The sequence below is a fragment of the Pelodiscus sinensis genome, chromosome 1 (assembly GCF_049634645.1).
Source record: "Pelodiscus sinensis isolate JC-2024 chromosome 1, ASM4963464v1, whole genome shotgun sequence".
Lineage (NCBI taxonomy): Eukaryota > Metazoa > Chordata > Testudines > Trionychidae > Pelodiscus > Pelodiscus sinensis.
Genome location: NC_134711.1, coordinates 79,595,101 through 79,614,830, shown reverse-complemented (window position 1 = coordinate 79,614,830; position 19,730 = coordinate 79,595,101). Strand labels below are relative to the sequence as shown.

The following is a 19,730-nucleotide window of genomic DNA, read 5'->3' as shown; positions in this document are numbered from 1 at the left end:
CTAGTGTAGCGCCTATCAAAGTTAATTCGAACTAACGTCTGTTAGTTCGAATTAATTGTGTAGTGTAGACATACCCTGAGAACGGTTATCCAGCCAGTTATGCACCCATCTTATAGTAGCCCCATCTAAGTTGTTTTTGTCTAGTTTACTGATAAGAATATCACGCGAGACATTATCAAATCAAAAGACAAAGTTAACAGTGTTTAGTTGTAATTTAAATAATTAATGCCCTTTGGCTTAATTCTGTATGTATGACATTCTTATATATTGTTGCATACTTTTCTTTCTAATAAATACCCCTTACTCAAGTGATGGTGGGAGGGCTTGGCAGTAAGTTTGGGCTGTATATTACTGCATTGACAATTTATGCAGTGTGCTTGTCAGTTTGTTCAATTGATGTAAAATCTTAAAATTATAAAGAAATTTATAAGAGAGATTCTTTTTTGGAACACAGGCTTAAAATGTGGTTTAATAAACTTTATATTTCTTCTGTTTCAGACTCCAGGCAGAGTTGGGTCTCAGAGCTCAGATTCAGATTCCTCTGCAGCCCCAGGAAATGCAGTAGATGTGAACAACGAAAGCACTTCAGAGGTATGGTAGGATAATATATGGGACTGGGTTCCTTCATTTGGAACCTGATTGACCTCTCTTTGAAATAGTTGGGAACGTTAATTAGTCAAAATCTGTTTAAATGGACAAAAAGATGCACATATATTGTACCAGGAAATGAACAAATATTTCATATCAATAGCATACATGCATTAGTGAATTGAACCTGTCAGGTTTGCTAGCTTAAAATGAGCAGACATATTCTCAATAGGCTTCATATGAATAGTTAGCATAGTAAAATGTCAGTTCATATGCAGTTAAGAATGAGAAATATATAAAATATGTTGTTAATATGAAATAATTTCTTCACAGAACTTTGGGACATGAATTTGGGTGAGGTATCAGTGATTCTGTATTTGACATCACAAAGACCCTGCACATTGGTGTAATATGCTTCAGATCAATCAAGAATTGTTAATGAATTGTGTGGTATATGCATTTTTATGCAGTCAAGCTGCTCTGAGGACTGATGAAGAGCTCAGGCATAGTCCTCATGCCTCACTGGCTTTTTCAAGCTACTCTTTCCTTAAGAAATGCCTAACTAAGTTCACTAATGCAGTGATTCGTGGATTGCTCCTATAACATAATATCCGTATGTTTGAAATTCCCTGTGGGTATGTAGTTATATAGTAGTTTAGTTATAACTACCTGCTGTACTTACAGTGCTTGTGCATGTTCACACTACCCTGTTTGTGTCAGTGGAGTGCATCCATGGTTTGAGCTGTAGCATCGAGAGAGAGAGAGCAGTGCACTGTGGGTCTCTATCCCATTGTGTAACTCACCACCTTTTGCTGCTAGGATTTGTGGGACTAGGGAGTGGATCATAGTGCATCATGGATGCGGGCTTACCATTCCATGATGTATTTTTTCTGTCCCATCATTCCATGGGCTTCGAACTACGTTTTGCACTGTTTTTTCAACAGCCCGTGTAAACTGTGCACGTCCTAGCTCTGCACGAAAGAATGGATCTTGCACTGCTCGTCACTTTTTTAGGAAGTGTTATAAACAGAACATGGCTGATCATGCAGTCGTTCATGAGCTGCGAAACCTGAACAGGAATCCGTGATGTCTGTCTTGCTGAGTGCCTATGGAAATAAACAATTCCAGATTACTTTTGTCATTTGTGAAGCAGCTGAACAAGTTGGACCATTGCTTATTGGGCTTCTGAAACAAGCACTAAGTGGTCGGATCACATTGTTATGCAGATGTGGGATGACGGGCAGTGGCTACAGAACTTTTAGATGTGAAAAGCCACCTTCCTGGAAGTGTGTACAAAGCTCAGCCTTTCCATGTGGTGCAAGGGCATCAAAATAAGACCTGCCCTCTCTGTGGAGAAACATGTGGCAATTGCTGTGTGAAAATTGGCAACTCCAGACTGCTGTCAGTCAGTAACAAATCAGTTTGGAGTTGGAAGTCAGCCATGGTGTTGCGTTGCAGTCAAGTGTGCAGGACCATTAGTTGCATCTTGCTAAGATAGACTGTGTCTCTGGGAAATGTGCAAGAAATAGTGGATGGCTTTGTGGCAAGGGGATTCCCTAACTGCAGCGGGGCAATGGATGGCACACACGTCCCAGTTTTGGCCCCTGATCATCTTGCAAAGGAATACATCAATAGAAAGTGCTACTTTTCTGTGATATTGTTGGTGCTTGTGGATCACCAGGTCATTGCACTGATACCAATGCTGGGTGATTAGGGACTGTGCATGAGGCATGCATCTTCAGACCTGTATAGAAGCTGCAAAGATGGTCTTTCCAGACTGGAAAATTCCACTGGGGGATGTTGAAATGTCCACAGTCATCCTGAGGGATCCTGTCTACTCTTTACTTCCCTGGATCCTTACAGTAGAAGTCTTGACAGCAGCAAGGAGCCCTTAACCTCAGGCTGAGCTGGTGCTGAATGACTGTTAAATGTGTCTAGCCTATTAAAGGCTCACTGGCTTTACCTGTGCATCTGAGAGAGTGAGGTTTTTGCCCATGAAAGCTTATGCCCAAACAAGTGTTAGTCTTTGAAGGTGCCACAGGTCTTCTCTTTGTTTTTGTGAATACAGACTCACATGGCTACCCCCTCTGATACTTGGCTTTACCTTAATGTTTATTGCAGGTTAGACCTCAGTGAGGAAAATATTCCCATGGTCACAGCAGCTTGCTGTACTCCACATAATGTTTGTGAAGCTAAGTGGGAAAAGTTTCCCTAGGAGTGGAGCATTGAGGTGGATTGGTTGATGGCTGATTTTGAGTAGCTGGACACTAGGGCTATTAGTGTGGCTCAAAGGGCAGCTATTTGAATCAGAGAGGCTTTGAAGAAGCATTTTGACAGTGAGACTTAGTAATATGTCTTTATGAAATGCATTCTGTCAGACTTACTTTCTGCATGGAATGACCATTGTGGTGATTGGCTCCTGAGCTTGAGTTATAGTCTGCAAATATGGCAGCTGCCACTGTGTATGAATTCCAGTAGCAACAACCATGCGTAGGAGAAAAATATTCATTTTCTTTGAATATGTTTTATTAAACATCCATAACCAGTACACAGAATTTGATTTCCTGAATGGGACGTGACACTGAGGAGCACTCCCTTATTGGAGGCTCTCATAGCTGTGTATAAGTCCAGCTGTTGTTAGGGAGCTTACCTGAAAGGTTGGTGTGAAAGGGGTAGTATGACAGTCTGGAAAGATGTAAGGAATGTGTGTGGGGAATTTGGGAAGGGCCTGACACTCAGTTCTGTATAAGCTGCAAGTGGAGGAGAACATGCGTGTGTTTGACTGAAGTGCAGTCAGGGACTTAAGCATCTCTGGTCCTCCATCAGTTTTATCATTTGCTGATGACCCCTAAAATACACTCTTGGCTTCCTCTCCAGGCTATGACTGCAGCACCTCTCTAAACATGTCCTTCTTGATAGCCTCCCTAGCTGACAGGGGTGCTTCCCTGGTGTGTGCAAGGGGTTCCTCATCTGGGCACATCTGCAGAAACACAGGAAGAGGTGTAAGAGAAAGTAATGTGAGTGCATTCACAGTAGTGAATGATTACAGGGCTGCTTCACCATCTTGTTCAGAGCAGCTACTGCCTCCAGCTACTATAGCTACTGCTTAACGGGGAAGGCTTACTGGTTAAATCTTCACATTCCTAGTAGACATAGACCTAGTATTTTACAATAGCTATGTCATGATACATTATGTATAATAGGCTCCATTGTAGTGTGAAGAAGTGGCAAAGGCCTAGCAAAACTGATAAAACCAATTAACAAAATGAATGTACTGTCTAGTGCTAAAGCTCAGCGTCTGAGCTATATTTTGTTTTCATTCACTTAACTTTCTGTTTGTCTTCTCTGTGTTTTGGACTCATGATCAGCAAATTTTCATCTCAAGAACTGAAAAGCACAAAACACCAGCTTTGTTTCTTGCATCTTAACAGTACCATGAATTTTAAGAATTCCAATACCTATTTGACACTTCTAAGTGGTCTTTCTGTTTATATTCTTAGTTTTTAAAAAATGTACCTAAAAGTTACTGTTTCACAGGGCTTCATCTGTCCGCTATGTATGAAACTGTTTGTAAGTGCCACTGGTCTGTCTGAACATTACCAGAATGAACACATTGGGACAGAGACAAGAAGACAGGAGCATCATGACCTGCCCGCTGTTACTGTGGGTCTTATTTATTTTGTTTGAGTGGCTTGGTAATGGGTTGCTTAAAATAAATGACTTTCCTCTTTGGTTGCTTGGGTACGAGCTTCTTTCACTTTGTTTTTTGTGATTCCCTGCATGTTTACAAGAACGTGTCTCTTGGGATGCTCCTTATTGTTATCTTTCTTGTATTCAGCTATTTCTCATGTGGAATTTCTGTAATATCAGACATTTGCATTCACTTTTTTGAAACGTATTTTGCATGAATTTTCTGTTAATGTACTTTACTTCTCCATTAGTCACAATAATGAACCTAAGTATAACATTTGGGAAATTGTTTATATAGTTAAATATTTTAGAATTTCTTTTTAGAATTTCTTCATTGCTTTTAAGACTGACTTTTAATGTGAATCTAACTTTGAGGTACAGGTATAATGCACTTAGGAGGAGATATTTTAATAATCTTCGGGGTAGGGAGAATAGGAACATTTAGAAACCAGAATTTTCAGAATTTTCCCTTTAAACAATTTGATAAGGAGCTTCAAGCTCACTGACAAAATCACAATAAAAACTTCTTTTATAAAACAGTTTGTTGAGATTTAGAACACAGTTAGTATTTGATGTCTCTCCCCTGCAAATATAAACCCTTTTTGTTTAAGTAGCTCTTATGTTTAAAAGTATATTTAACAAATCTTTCATCCTTCAGTGTGGTGTTAATTTAATGGCAATCAATCCTCTGGTTAAATTGAGTCATTTTTTCTTCAAAGCCCATGGACATCAGGTAATGAAGCTATCAGTTGCATGACAGTCATGTGCCTAAATCATCAGAAAGGTGCAATCACTTCTCTTCATTCCCATCTTCCCTCTGGGAGAGAAACAACCCCAAGCCACCAGGTTCTACCTTTTCTCGGAAATAGTGAATGTCTGCTGTAAGAAAAATTATTTCCATTCAGGGAAAACAGAACTGCTGTAGAAGAATGGGAATAGGACTAGGTGATTTTTGGCCCTCTGATGGCCATATGGTTTGATATACAGGTGGACCTATTTGCATTACGGAGCAGCAAAGAAAATTATAGCATTTGACTCCAGGTATTGGCACTGGTGAACACTGAGGATACTTTTCCCTGGGATTAACCTAGCTAATGTGTTTTTCTCTACTTCTGTTATGTTCTAGGAAGATCACAGTGGCCAGGTGAGCCTTATTTCACATAGATGGGTATCTGCAAACTGGGGAACTGCCTTAGCTGTTCCTGTTACTATCTCAGGTTGTTCCTGTAGGGCTGCCTAGGGAAGCTTGTACTCACAAGCAAATAGCAGCCACTGATTGGTCCCCTTCTGATCTTTAAGAAAATCTAAGATTTTGGGGATTGGGCTTTTCTCCACTTATTAAATGAGACTGGAGGGTAAGGGAGGATTCTTTGGCTTCTCTTCTTCCAGCATCACTTTTGCCAGTGTGTGAAGAGTTTGATTGTTTCAGTGGTGTGAACTGAATGAAGTTGTATGGTGGGGTTTGTTTTTTTTGTATTTTTGTTTTTCTTATTTCTCCTTTGGGAAGTTTATACTATGGTTGAAATGTTGTAATTTAAGTTACTTTATTATATATTGGTTTTTAGCAACATTGAGTACTTGTAGGACAGTCCTGCAAGGGAAACATACAGCCAGTTGGCAACAAAATTTGGGGAAGTGATCTTTGTGCTCTTTTGTGACTGGGCAGTCTGAGGATTGTGATGTCTCAGGACAGTGAAACTCACCGACTGGGATAAGGATCAACTGCATGCTCATTTATTGTTGTATGACATATGGCCAAATAGATCCATGGACCAGCAAGAGATGAACTCTGTTATTCCTAATTATCAACTGGCACCAGGTGCTGCATTTGATTAGGAAATTGGCTGCCCTTCCTGTGAAAATTATTCTTTATGTCCTGTATTGATGATTATGTTAAATAAAGTAAGGCCTATGTCTGCCATGCTTTTCAGGTAGAATGCAAGTGTCTTCCTAATACATGCTTGGTAAATTAACACTTACCTTTGGCATGTCTGAAGTAATCAGACCTTGAGTGATTGAATTTAATAGCCTGGAACTTAAATAGTCTGAATGTTGAACAATGTAGCTACATGTATAAATTAGTAGGTTTCTTGCTTAACTTGTGGTTATATTCTGAAAATGGCTTAAGAATACAGTGTATGTTTTTTGTCAATTACTTCATAGTGAGTCACTGACAAGTAAAAGGATGACTTCCTTCTAATTGGCAAGTGCTGCACACCCAACCTAGTATTTGAAATTCAAACTCAGCTGTTTCTGGCTCATGCCTTATTACCAGTAATGCAAACTCTACGAGAAGAACTTTGTTAAGGATTATGTTTTTAAGTGCTTTCAAAATAGATTCTAGTTCTCTTTTCTGCTGTGCTGCATTGACTTTACAGTGCTTCCAGGAGTAAAAAGTAATAGGAACTGCCTTTGTTAGAAAATTAAATTCATGAGATATTTAATGAAAGCAGGGTGCATGTATGTTAAGTAAGTGTAATTTTTATATATCTTCTCTGACCACAAACATGTCAAGTCAGGAATACTTCTGTCTTTGCAGAGTACAAATGTATATGAAAGATGCACATTTTAAAAAAAATACATCAGAAGCAGGAAGCCTGTCAGTCAGTCAGTGGAGCTACTGGAGGATCAAAGTACCTAAATAAAGTAGCATTCAAGGGAGATAAGCCATCACAGAGAAGTTAAATGAATATTTTGTGGCAGTCTTCATGGCAGAGGATTTGAGGGTTATTCCCACTCCTGAGCCATTCTTTTTAGGTGACAAGTCTAAGCAACTGTCCGAGATGAAGTGTCCATAGAGGTGGCTTTGGACCAAATTGATACATTATACAGTAATCAGTCACCAGGAGCAGATGGTATTCATCCATGGTTTCAATCCTTAGATATGAAATTACAGGATTATTAGCTGTGGTATATAAACTATTACTCTGTACCAAATGACTGGTGGATTTTTAATGGAACACAATTTAAAAAAAGGGCTTCCCAGAAGAGATCCTGGCAATTACAGGCCAGTAAGCCTACCTTCCATCCCAGGAAAATTGGTTGAAACTGCAATAAGGACTAGAATGAAAAGTTAAATAAGTTCACTAAATTAAAATAAGTTTAATAATAAATTAAATAAGTTAAATAAATTAAATAAGTTTAATTGGTGAAGAGCCAACATGGCTTTTGTAAAGGGAGATTATGCCTCACCAGTCAAAGCCTGCTGTAGTGGTTTAAAGTTAGGCTAAGATGCCAGCTGAGAATCAATCTATTAGAGTTCTTTGAGGTTGTCAACAAGCATGGGAACAAGAGTTATCCAGTTGATATAGTGTGCTTGAATTTTCAGAAAATGTTTGACAAGGTCTTTTACCAAAAGACTTCTCCCATGCCTGCTTACTTTGCTCAAGAGGATGGTCCTCTCACAGATCAGTAACTGGTTAAAAATTAGAAACAAAGGGTAGAAATACATGGTCAGTTTTCACAGTGGTGAGAAATAAGTAGCAGGGTTCTCTAAGGATCTGTACTGGGAACAGTGCTCAACATATGCATAAGTGATCTGGAAATGGAGATAAATAGCAAGGTGGCAAAGTTTGTAGATAGTACAAAATTACTCAAGATAGATAAGTCCAAAGCTGTCTACAAAGCTACAAAGAGCTCTCACAAAACTGGGTTACTAGGTAATTAATGGCAGAAGAAATTTATTGTTCATATCTACAAAGTAACTTTGAACTACATTTGAACTTTACATATAAAATAATGGGTTCTAAATTACCATTAGCGGTTATGATTGAAGACAGAAAACAGATTTTGGCGTTGTCATAGATAGTTCTTCGAAAATACTGGTCAAGTTCCAGTGGCAAGTCAAAGAAGCTACAGTGTTAGGAACCACTATGAAAGGGATAGATAAGACAGAAAATATCATGCCATTTTAGAAATCCATGGTAAACCCACATCTTGCGTACTGCATTCAGTTGTGGTTGTCCCATCTCCATAAAGATAGATTAGAATTGGAAAAGGTACAAAGAAGTGTGACAGAAATAAGTAGTATGGAACAGCTTCCATATGAGAAGAGAGAAAAAGGTTGGTACTGGTGTCAGCCGACGGTCAGGGCAGTGAGTCCCTTATGACCAGCTGAAGTTCTTTTAAATTGTGCTTGGTTCTGTTATAGCAACTGAAGGAGTCAGGTTAAAGCTTAAACAGTTACTATTTTATTGTTACAGGGTAAACTTAGCTCTTAAATGCTACTGCTGTGTTACAGGTAACACAGCCACTACAAAGGACAGGACAGAAATTACAATAATAAGTCACTTACAGGTACCATGAAACCCTTTTGGTTCTCTGAGCTCTTATTAAATGCATGCAAAATAGACATCTAGCAGGTATACATTCTCACCCCTGCGTTCCAGACTTGGCGTGGCCAGCGTCTTTCTCTCAATCCCTCGGGAAGAAGTAGGACAAGGTTGGGCGTCCCACAGACCTCGGGAGACAATCAATACCTGCCAGCAGATATAGATGATTGGAGCTCAAATGGGGTGGGCTACTAAGCCCTCTTTATACCCCTTGGGTCACGTAGGCGTCTTCCTGGTCTCAAGTGGCCAATTAGGAAAAATGGCTTTGAACACCAAGTTTCCCACAAAGGGTGCAAAGCATAATTCACACCTGGGAAAATGAAGACAATGGGCACCTCTGGTATATGATGGGCGAAGATTCCTCTTCTGGGACAGTGCAGGCGTGTCAATTACTGGTACTAGCGATCAGGGCAATGGGAGGCCCCGGGTCGTCAGCTAGCCCATTTACTGTCTGGTTTCTGTTTATGGTAGAGTCAGGGACAGGCAGCACACCTGCGTTCCCAGGGCATCAAAGGCTGACTGCCTTTCTCTTGCTCTCTGGCGGGGGGGGCGGGAAACAAGATGGGGTTCGTGTCTGGCTACAACTGGTCAGCTTAGAAAAGAGGTGACTGAGGGGGGAATACGATAGAGGTCTTAAGAATCGTAAATGGTGAGGAGATAGTGAATAGAGAAGTGTTACTCATTTCTATAGCACATGAACCAGGGATCACCCAATTAAACTGATAGGGAGCAGGCAACAAACGAAACGAAACGAAACGGAAATACTTCTTCACACAATTCAGTCTGCCTGTGGAACTCATTGCCAGGGTGGTGTTGTGAAGGCCATAACTAAAATTGGATTAAAAAAAGAATTGGATAAGTTTATAGAGGATAGGTTCATCAGTGATTATTAGGTGAGGAGGTCAGGGATGCAACCCCATGCCCTGGAAGTTCTTATGCCTCTGTCTGGCTACGGCTACAGTGCAGGTTTTTCGGAAGAAGATATGCAAATCAAGCTCGCTTCCGATTCTTTTTGCAGGAGAGGTTTTGCCGGTATTTGGTCCCGTGTTGACGGGGCCAAATGTCAGAAAAAAACCCTCTTTTGCAAGACCCTGCAAACCTCGATTTATGAGGAATAAGGGGTCTTGCAAAAGAAGTTTTTTCCCCGACATTTGGTCCCATCTACACAGGGCTAAATATCTGCAAAATCTCTTCTGCAAAAAGAATCGAAAGATGATATGCAGATGTGAGCATAATTTGCATATCTTGTTCCGAACCCCCCTCCCCTCCGGCAGTTTAGCCATAGCCTCAGATGCTGGGACTAGATGACAGGGATGGATTACTTGATGATTGCCCTATTCGGTTCAGTCCTTTTGAAGCACCTGGCATTGGCCACTGTTGGATGGCAGGATAATGGGCAAGGTGGACTTTTGGCTGACCCATGGTGGCAGGGTGGATTGGATTTATATCAGATTGATTTAAATCATGAGTTAAAGCACTAGTCAGGAAGACTCAATTTAATCATGGTTTTCTACATAAAAGTACGTTCTTGTTGATTGTCATAACCTTAATACAAATTCTTTACAACTCAGAGAGGTGTAGGTTTCATTTTTTGAAGATATACACTGTATGTGATTTATTTTGAAAACTTCAGATTAGTTTTACAGCTATATCAGAAAATGAATGAATGATTGGCTGTTTCATTTACCAAAGGTAATTGAAGCAGATAAGTGAATCTGATATTTTAGTTATTTTACATATTTTATATCTTTAAATGAATCTGATATTTTAGTTATTTCAAATGGCTACTAGTTGAGAGGATGACAGAACACCTGGAAATTCAACTAGGTAATCACTGCTGAATTTCAACTGTCTGAAAAATTTGGCTATACATTTAGGCAGGATTTTCTGTTAGAGATCTTGTGGTAAGACTTCTTTCTAAAGCTGATTAGGTAGCTTGTACTGTTTCCATGGAGACAACTGCATTTGGTGAAGTTTAGGCATTACAAGCACCATCCTTTACTAGGGATGCAAGGGTATGTCTATACTTGCACGCTCTTTCGATAGAGGGATGCAAATGTAGACATTCGAAATTGCAAATGAAGCCGGGATTTAAATGTCCCGCACTTCATTTGCATAATCGCGTCCGCCTGCTATTTCGAAATAGCGCTATTTCAAAATAACAGGCTCTGTTTAGACGCAGTTATTTTGAGAGAAAACCCATTCAAAATAACTGCTAAATCTCATTTTATTAGGAATAAGGGTTATTTTGAAAGAAGGGTTTTCTCTCGAAATAACTGTGTCTAAACAGCGCCTGTTATTTTGAAATAGCGCTATTTTGAAATAGCGGCTGGACGCAATTATGCAAATAAAGTGTAGGATATTTAAATCTCATCTTCATTTGCAGTTTCAAATGTCTATATTTACATCCCCTCTCTCAAAAGAGGGTGCAAGTGTAGACATACCCTTAGAGAACAACCAAATAACTGCTCCAGGGGAGGCGGCTTCACTGTCACCGGGTTACAGAGCAGCAAAGCCTCTTTTCTGGGAGTTGGGTGGGCAAGAGCCTCGCGGCCCCAGTCCTGGGAAGGCTTTGCTGGAGCCTCTAAGCTTTCTACTGTAGAGCCCACAGCACGGGTAGCTGCGTAATCGCTGAGATTTTCAGTAGTTACATGGCTACCCTAATACAGGATTTTTAACATCCCTATCTTTTACTCAACTTCTTTGGGATTCTTTTCCCTCTGTCCAAAGAGCAAATCCCAGACTGTGTAGAAATATCAGCTACAGGAGTTTTTAAGAGTTTCCAATGCCAAAACATTGCATGCTTAATGGCAAATGGAATCTTTACTGGATGTGTAAACATGGAATGAAGAAATGTCAAATCTATTTGAGATTTCCTTGGTTGTCTTTAGGGAGTTAAAATATTGCGTACATTTTTAAATATATTTATCCAGTGGTAAATGTTTCAGGAGGAATATTATAGCTATTGTACGAGATATGGTTTGGTTATTACTCCTCTCTCCAAATATACAAAAGAGACAATTTTATGAAAATTAGTCTTTGCTCTGTTTACACCACAATTTAAGCCCATGACTGAGTCTAGGCTCAAGCGAAGCTCCTCTTGCATCTATTCTGCAAATGTGCTAACCTAGGGCTCGAACTCACGGTTCCAAGACCCTGCAGAATGTAGGGTCCAAGCCCATGTTAATCTGGCATTTAGGGTCTGAGTCATCCTATTGGTTTCCTATGTACACATAGCCCCAACTTGACTCAGGAACTGTAAGTCCTCTGAATGTATCCTGCAGTTCCTGGTGACAGAGGAGCTAGTGCTGCAGGCAGTCAGCACAATATACCACAAGTGTCATTACTGAATACATGCCCCCTTCCTCCTCCTCCAGCGCCAGTGTCACTCTAGCTTTTTCCTGCTGCACAATGCTTACCCAGAGTAGGCAGCAAAGCTGACAGGCAGGAGGTGACTTCTTGCAGCTATGATATTGGGGGTTTTGCCCCCATCACTGGGGCTTATCTGGAAGTCCTGCTGTTCCCACCTGAAAGGCAGCCTCTTGGTTCTTGCTCTGTTCTCTGGCATTTACTCTCCTCCTGTCGGACTGCATCTTCTGGAGCTCTCTTGCAGTGTGCACTATGATGGCAGTGAGTAGAAAACAGGCCCAAAACTTCCCTGTAGCCTGCTGGGGATCACTTCTCCCTGCCTCCCAGGGTTGGCAGGAATGGGAATAAGGGATCCCCAGTGGGTGCTGGAGCACACTATATCCGAAGCCTTGGGAATGCACTTCACTGCTCTGCAATTAGCAGCGGCCCAGTTGAGGTGTGTGTGTCTTTCTTATGAACCCTACATTTTAAGTCAAACTTCAGATCTATTACTGAGTGTACTAGAACCATGGAAATGAATGTTGGGAATTTGGAATAATTTAGAAAGCAAGTAGCAGGGTGGATAAAATAAAAGATTTAGATTTTTTTTAATTTAAATTAAACAGGGTTCACTTCCAAAAATATTGAAAGCATAAAATTTGAAATGGATGCTTATGTTAAGGTTTAAACGTATCTATTAAAATATCAAAACTAGTATTAAGCAGTACGTGTTTGTGACTGAGCTTTCAAGCAAGTTAAGCCATTGCACTGATGGAAGTCACTAGCTAAGCACCTGGGACTAGAGTTTGTTGCAGCTCTACACCTGCTTAACAGCAGTAACCTTTTTTGCAGGTGCTGAGAGAATATTTTCTTTTCAGAGTGATGACTAAATCATATAAAGTCAAGAAACAAATGGGGAGCTGAAAATGCAAGAAATCTTGTTTCCCCTTTTCTGATCTGTGATTAAAAACTGAGAAAGGATGTTCTGTTGCACCTGAAATCTTGAAGCACTGGGTGATCAGAAAAAATAAGTTCAGTAACTACAGTTAATACTTCCATTTTTTAGCAAGACTGTTTATTTTAAATGTAAAACTTGCTTTGATAATTTTTTCTTATTTGTTTGCCACACTGAAAGTAGTTTGATGTAATAATAATTTTAAAATACTGAAATGTTGGTTTTGTGCATTTTAATTTAATTTCCATACAAATAGAGCTTAATATGAATAGCAAGTAAAAATTAATCATCTAGTAAATAAGAAATGTATCATTCACTATTTTAACTATGTAAAATTTAAGAATCTGAATAAATGTAAAGTAAGCATATAAACGTATGTCCTTGTAATTAGTCAAAACAATAAACAAACCAAACAGCCCAGCCCCATATGTAATGTAAAGGCTATATTTAGTTGCAGATCAATATGTTTTAATGGTTGCCATCAAATGAGAATCCACTTCTCTTTGTAAAAATAAGTACAAATTGATTAAAATTGATTTTTAAAATCAAAATTTTCTGGCAAATTAGGATGGTAGTTGGGTGTAAATGTTTGCTTTCAAGAGAAGAATCACAAGAGGAGAAGATCTTTTTCAACTAAATACTCATTTAGTACAACTACTGAATCCACTATCTGATGTGCTGATTTTGGGAACATAATGTGATAAACAAATACCTTACTTTTATTATCTGGACTTTAATAAATTAAATAGTTTCCATCCAGTCTTTTATAAGTAGTCTAATTCACTAAGTAAATCAATAGACTAGTCAATTACCCTGGCCTTCATTAAATCAGATGTGTTTTATTTTACAAGTCAAATAACGTATGACAGTTGGGTTATTAGAAGGTAAATGCCATTTTAAGTTGTATATGCATTCTGTACACACTATTTTGGTGATTATATTTGAAGATACCAGCTAAACTTGACAATATTTAGTACACAATGTGCAGTTTAGCTCATAAACTAATCATTAAAGGCAAAGCTAATTATGTGATCTTTTCATTTATCTAAACCCGTGGTCTCCAACCTGGTGCCCACAGGCGCCATGGCGCCAGCCGGGCCCTTTACATGCGCCCGCGGAGCAACCTGGGCTGGCCCCGCCCCCGGGTGTGCGGCAGGTGCCAGCCCCGGGCGCATGGCCGGCCCCGGCCCTGGGTGCGCTGCGCGTGCCCTTGCCGGCCCTGGCCCCGCGGAACCTGGGCAGTCCCTGCCCGGGATCGCTGCACATGCCGCTGCCGGCCTCGGGCGTGTGGCGCATGCTTGGCCCCGCCCCCAGTCATGTGGCCAGTGAGTGGCCCTGCCCCCATACGCGCAAAAGTGAGTGGCCCCGCCCCCAGGCGCCCGGCAGCCCCAAAAGGTTGGGGACCACTGATCTAAATTAATGGATTTATCTAAACTTTACCCTACTTACATATTATGAAGAGTCTTTTTTTGGAGAGATACGTCTTCTGTCTCCCTCAGTATCTAGAGCAAACTGGCCCAGAGACAAAGGAGGGAAAACCCCAAAATTCCTTTGTCTCGGTTTGAAAATCCCTATCTGCATTTCTATTGGCTGACTGCTACCTGGCTAGGAACAGTTAGCTCCTTAGTCCCCAGGCTGCTGGCCATCTCTCATGACCATGACAGAAGGTCCCTGCACATCTGTGTTCCCCTGAGGGAGAGGGAGGGGAAACAGTAGTGCGGAACAGCTTCTAGCTGCGCTGCTGTTTCTGGGACATTTTCAGTGTTTATGGGGGCACTGGGACAGGAAATTGAAATTCGGGACTGTCCTGAATTTTCTGTATTGTGTAGTCAGCGTAGCCATGTGAGACATCCTGTCTCACAGTAGAAAAGACTCCACACGGAAATGTTACCTTACTAAATGGAAACATTTCTCATCTTGGATGCAACAGAGAAGCATCCTACCAGAGACTAAGGCAGTTTTTGCTAATCTTAACTGTATTCTGTCTTTAAAGACAGAAGATCTGTCTATCAGCTCCTCGTGAGTACACTTAGTGGCGGTCAGTTCATAACATCCCATCTGCTCAGGGCTACTTAATTTTCTAACACCCACCAACTAACCAATAGATTTTGGAAAGACTTAATAAGAACTCTCCTGCCTACTCAGAAGGTCCCTCCCCATTGGGACCTGAATCTCATTCTCAGAGAGCTTTTCCTACTTGTTCAGTGAACCTCTCTTCCATGAAAGTCACCTTTCTTGTAGCTGTCACATCAGCAAGGAGTGGTATAATGGGGTTTGCACCTCTCACAAGCATTCTTTCTTTCCCTAGTCTGATGGTTTCTTTGGTGGATTTTCACTAACTCAGCTCTCTTGCTGAGTTTTGCACATTAGCTGCAGGTGGAACAAGGAAAACCGCTTCCAGGATAAATAGTCTATAACTTCTGGTGGTAGTTTTCTCCTGGGAGACACTGCCCTCCTGTAATAGCCTAATAGGGGCCCAGCATGGCACCCTCAGTTGATATGTTCTTTTTGGCAACCCTCTCTGGGTGCATCCTCTAATCAGACCAGCTGGGCCTATCACAGTACCCTTGCTTGATCTGACTAGGCTCTGGTTCAGTCCTCGTCCAGCCCCACAACCAGCCAGGAGCTCCTTCACTTCCTCCCATCCCAGTCTTCTGTAGCCACCTGTAATCTTGTTTGAGCTGAGCTGTCCATGGTCCTGTTGCTCTCCCAGCAAGCTAGGAACCCAGTTTTCCCTCTTCCTGCTCTAGGCAGCAACTGATTGCTCTGTCTCTGCTGCTCCTTTTGCATGGCCCTGCCCCCGATGGGCTTCCCTGGCAGCCATTCTAGGTCACCTGGAAGACCTCTCCTTTGCTCTTTTCCGAGGCAGGATGAAGCTGAAGGCTTCTAGGCCTAGTCCATTCCATGACAGTTGACAAATTGGGAGGCATTATAGCAGACCCTCCATACACTCTAGGAGCATTGCCAGCAGATCTATGGAAGTGATTATTCCCCTTTATTTGGCATTAGTGAGGCCACATCTGGAGTACTGCATCCAATTCTAGGCCCCCCATTACAGAAAGGATGTGGATGCATTGGAGAGAGACCAGCAGAGTGCCACAAAGATGATTAGGGGGCTGGAACACATGACTTATAAGGCGAGGCTGAGGGATTTGGGCTTATTTTGTCTACAGAAGAGAAGAGTGAGGGGGGATTTGATAGAAGCCTTCAACTACCTGAAGGGGGGTTCCAAAGAGGATGGAGAGAGGCTGTTCTCAGTGGTGACCGATGACAGAATGAGAGCAATGGTCTCAAGTTGCAGTGGGCATGGTCTGGGTAGGATATTAGGAAAAACTATTTCACTAGGAGGGTGGTGAAACACTGGAATGAGTTACCTAGGGAGGTGGTGGTCATGTCCTGGCTTGACAAAGTCCTGGCTGGGATGATTTTAGGAGGGAGTTGATCTGGATGACCTCCTGAGGTCTCTTCCAACTCTGTGATTCTAAGGTTTCTTTGTAACTACCTTCCACATTTATCCCTGAAATAGATGTGGAATTTCATTGTAACCAATCCATTCACTTGCCTATGTTTTTCCTGACATTGCACACTTTTGCTGAAGATCCAAGAATACATTTTCCTTGATGATCAACAAGCATGGACCTTTTAAATATGGTGAACCAAACCAATCAAATTCAAAAAGCAGTTTTTTCACCATAGCAAAGAGAGTCAGAGGACACAACATCTGTATCTAGAGATTCTCTAAATGGATATCTTGCTACATCAGGGATGGGAAAAAGGGCCTCCGCGGGCCGGATCCGGCCTGCTAAGCAGGTAGATCCGGTCCGCAGGGGCCCTGCTGCTCCTCCGCTGCCAGGCCAATTAGGGACTGGGGGCGGGGGAGTGAGTGATGCTGTCTCTGCTCTGCCCCCATCCTGGAATATAATAGGGACTATCATTTGAAAAAGGAGGTTATTTTCCTGGAACTGGAGTTCTTTGGAATGTATGGTCCCTACCTCTCTTCTACTACCTGCCCTCCATCTCCTCTACTATGGATCCTCTTTAATTCATGAGGAAGAAGGACCTGGAGAAGTGATTGTTTGTGACCTCGGTCGGAGGCACAGAGTGAACCAGGACGAATGTGCAGGGAAGCACAGAAATTCGGGAGGGAGGTACCAGGCATTTTCTGTGGGTGCACAGTGCCACAGAATTTCCCCAGGAGTACACAGAATAGTAACCACAAATGGGCCTCTGCGTCACATCTTACCAAGCACACACAAGGTTTGTCTAGCTTGTTGTTTTTTACATGGAGTTAATAGATTGTCAGTTAGATTGAGGTATTTTAACTTGTCTGCCACAGGTTAGTCTGGGCAGACCACTAATGTTTGTTCCAGGGCACATCATGACAATCATTTAACTTGAGTATAGACAAGCCTGAGGCAGTGGGAGGGAGACATTCTAAGGAGAGCAAGGCTGCATGAATTTACAGTGGATCATCTTGATTTTAAAAGGTTGTTGTCAAATTCTTTAGACTAAACAGGTCTGATTTGCATGAGGTAGTTGTCCATCACTGACTTAGTTGATTTGCAAAAGCGACGAGGAGTCCTGTGGCACCTTATAGACTAACTGAAGTGTAGGAGCATAAGCTTTCGTGGGCAAAGACCCACTTCGTCAGATGCATGTCATGCATCTGACGAAGTGGGTCTTTGCCCACGAAAGCTTATGCTCCTACACTTCAGTTAGTCTATAAGGTGCCACAGGACTCCTCGTCGCTTTTGCAGATTCAGACTAACACGGCTACCCCTCTGTTAGTTGATTTGCTCACTTTTGCAAGACACAGAGACATTTTTCCTAGTATTAGCATTGCAGATTCAAACACATGTCTGGCTAGTAAGCCATTGTCATTATTATATTTATTATTTATTATTAACATGTTTGTTCTGGTAGCACCTAACGCCTAACCAAGTGGGAGGTCTGTTATGCTGTACAAACAGAGTAGTAGATGGTCCCCATCTCAGAAAGTTCTCTGAATATCCCTAGATCCCTGCATTGTCTGCTTTTGCTTCTGCTGGCTGTTGTTTCTGGTTGGCTCTTCTCTGCTGTGTTCTCCCAAGCTCACATAAGAAGGAGGTGGGGAGACTGGCTGCATCTAAATCTTAGTGCCCCCTTTCTCCTTCACGGCTCTGTGTCCAGAGGATTATTGGGGGCATGACCTTGTCAGGGCCCCATTTTACTCTCTCCCCCAGTGCAGCAGCCCCATCGTTGGCTGCTTCTGACCCTGCTGACTGGAGTCTGTGGTTGGCTCTTCTCTGCAGTGTTTTTATTCAGTCTCATTACTATGAATGTGGTTCTTGAAAGATCTCCATGTTAGGAAAAATCTTTGAAAGTAACAGAACTCTCTTAAACAAAAAAACTTTGTGAAAGTGCCTTTTAAACACATCCTTTCTTGAAACATTTAAAATAATGACGGAGTCCTTTGATGCTATATTGTTTCTTCTAATTTATTATAATTCTGTGTACTAGTCCTAGGAATTCAATTTAGCAATAGGGTACCGTTTTACTCTAAAGCAACACAACATAGTGAAATAGGGTGTTTATTTTATCCTTTTCTAGTCTTCTCTACTTTATAATGTCAGAGAATTAGTTAAATGTTATATTTTAAGATAACTACTCTCTTACATTTTATTTTTTCTATTAATTGGTACCAGTGAATCTCTTGATTTATGATGAAAAGATGGGAAAAGACAAAAATTACTGTTGAATTTTCTTTCCTTTATAATAGGGCTTTATTTGTCCTCTGTGTATGAAATCTCATGGATCTGCTGAAGAACTTTTCAAGCACTATGAAGCAGTTCATGAATCTGGCATCGATTCAAGTCATGGAGGAGAAGGGCATTCTTCATCAAAAAGGTAGAACAATATTAATTTGTGCATATAGTTTTCTTTCAGGGTTAAGTTTTTCTAATTACATTTAAGCATTTACTAATCTTAATTATGTAGTGAAGTATTTAAATTTTGATGCCCCATTTCTAAAAACAATTAAAATGTTAGTTAAATACTATGTTAGCTGATACAGGCCTGGTAAAAGATGAAAATTGGGTTCACATTTTGATATTATTGATTTGATTTCCTTTAATGCTGTTGATCTGGAGGTGGTATCTTTTGCTGGAATTAAAGGGGGTTCCCTTCTTATTTGGGCATTTCCAAGATATAAAGGGCTGGCTGCATCTTGTCCACCCCTGATATTGGAGATTCTTTTTTCTATTTAGTGACCCTGAATTGTTGTACAGTGTTTTTATCATGTTTTAATAATGACTGGGGCCTCAGATTGCCACTGCATACCAATACAGTAGAGTCTCGATTATCTGACCTAAACGGGACTGATAGATGGTCGGATTAACGAAAATGTCGGATAATATGGAAAAAAGTATGAAATCAGGTTTATTAATAATTATTCTACAGTACAACTAACATAATAGAGTACAGAACATTCAGTATGAGAATGGCAAAACACAAAAGATATTCTTTAAAATAATTAGTGATTGAAGTTTGTTTCCCAGCTTTGTTTCTCTTCCTTGCGGCGAGGTCGCTCCAGCGTCTCAATAACATAACATCACTAGCAGTTGCCTCCCCTTGTTGTTCAACATAAGCCAGTGCCACCTCGAGAGCCTTGACCCCTTCGCTATGACTCATTTTCTCTGTTTTGTCTTTGTCATACCGATTCACCAGAGCTATTATGTCATGGTCAGTCAGTTCTTGTTGCTTGTCTTTCTCCATCCATTCCTGTATATCATCATCATTCACTTTTTCACAGCCTGGAATTTGTTGTAACAGAGGTAGCA

General features: G+C 41.0%; 1 protein-coding gene across 3 annotated transcripts in view; it reads left to right on the top strand.

The window, feature by feature from the left end:
* Positions 1-19,730, top strand: part of EEA1 (early endosome antigen 1) — a 125,935-nt gene that overhangs the window by 25,218 nt on the left and 80,987 nt on the right. For 2 of the 3 annotated variants that reach the window (XM_075933130.1, XM_075933141.1), the window contains 2 exons: positions 499-591; positions 18,671-18,798. In XM_075933130.1, the coding sequence (XP_075789245.1) occupies positions 499-591; positions 18,671-18,798 (221 nt within the window). Of the gene's footprint in view, positions 1-498; positions 592-4,125; positions 4,252-18,670; positions 18,799-19,730 lie in introns of all 3 variants that reach the window. The other variant, XM_075933133.1, reaches the window with a different exon arrangement.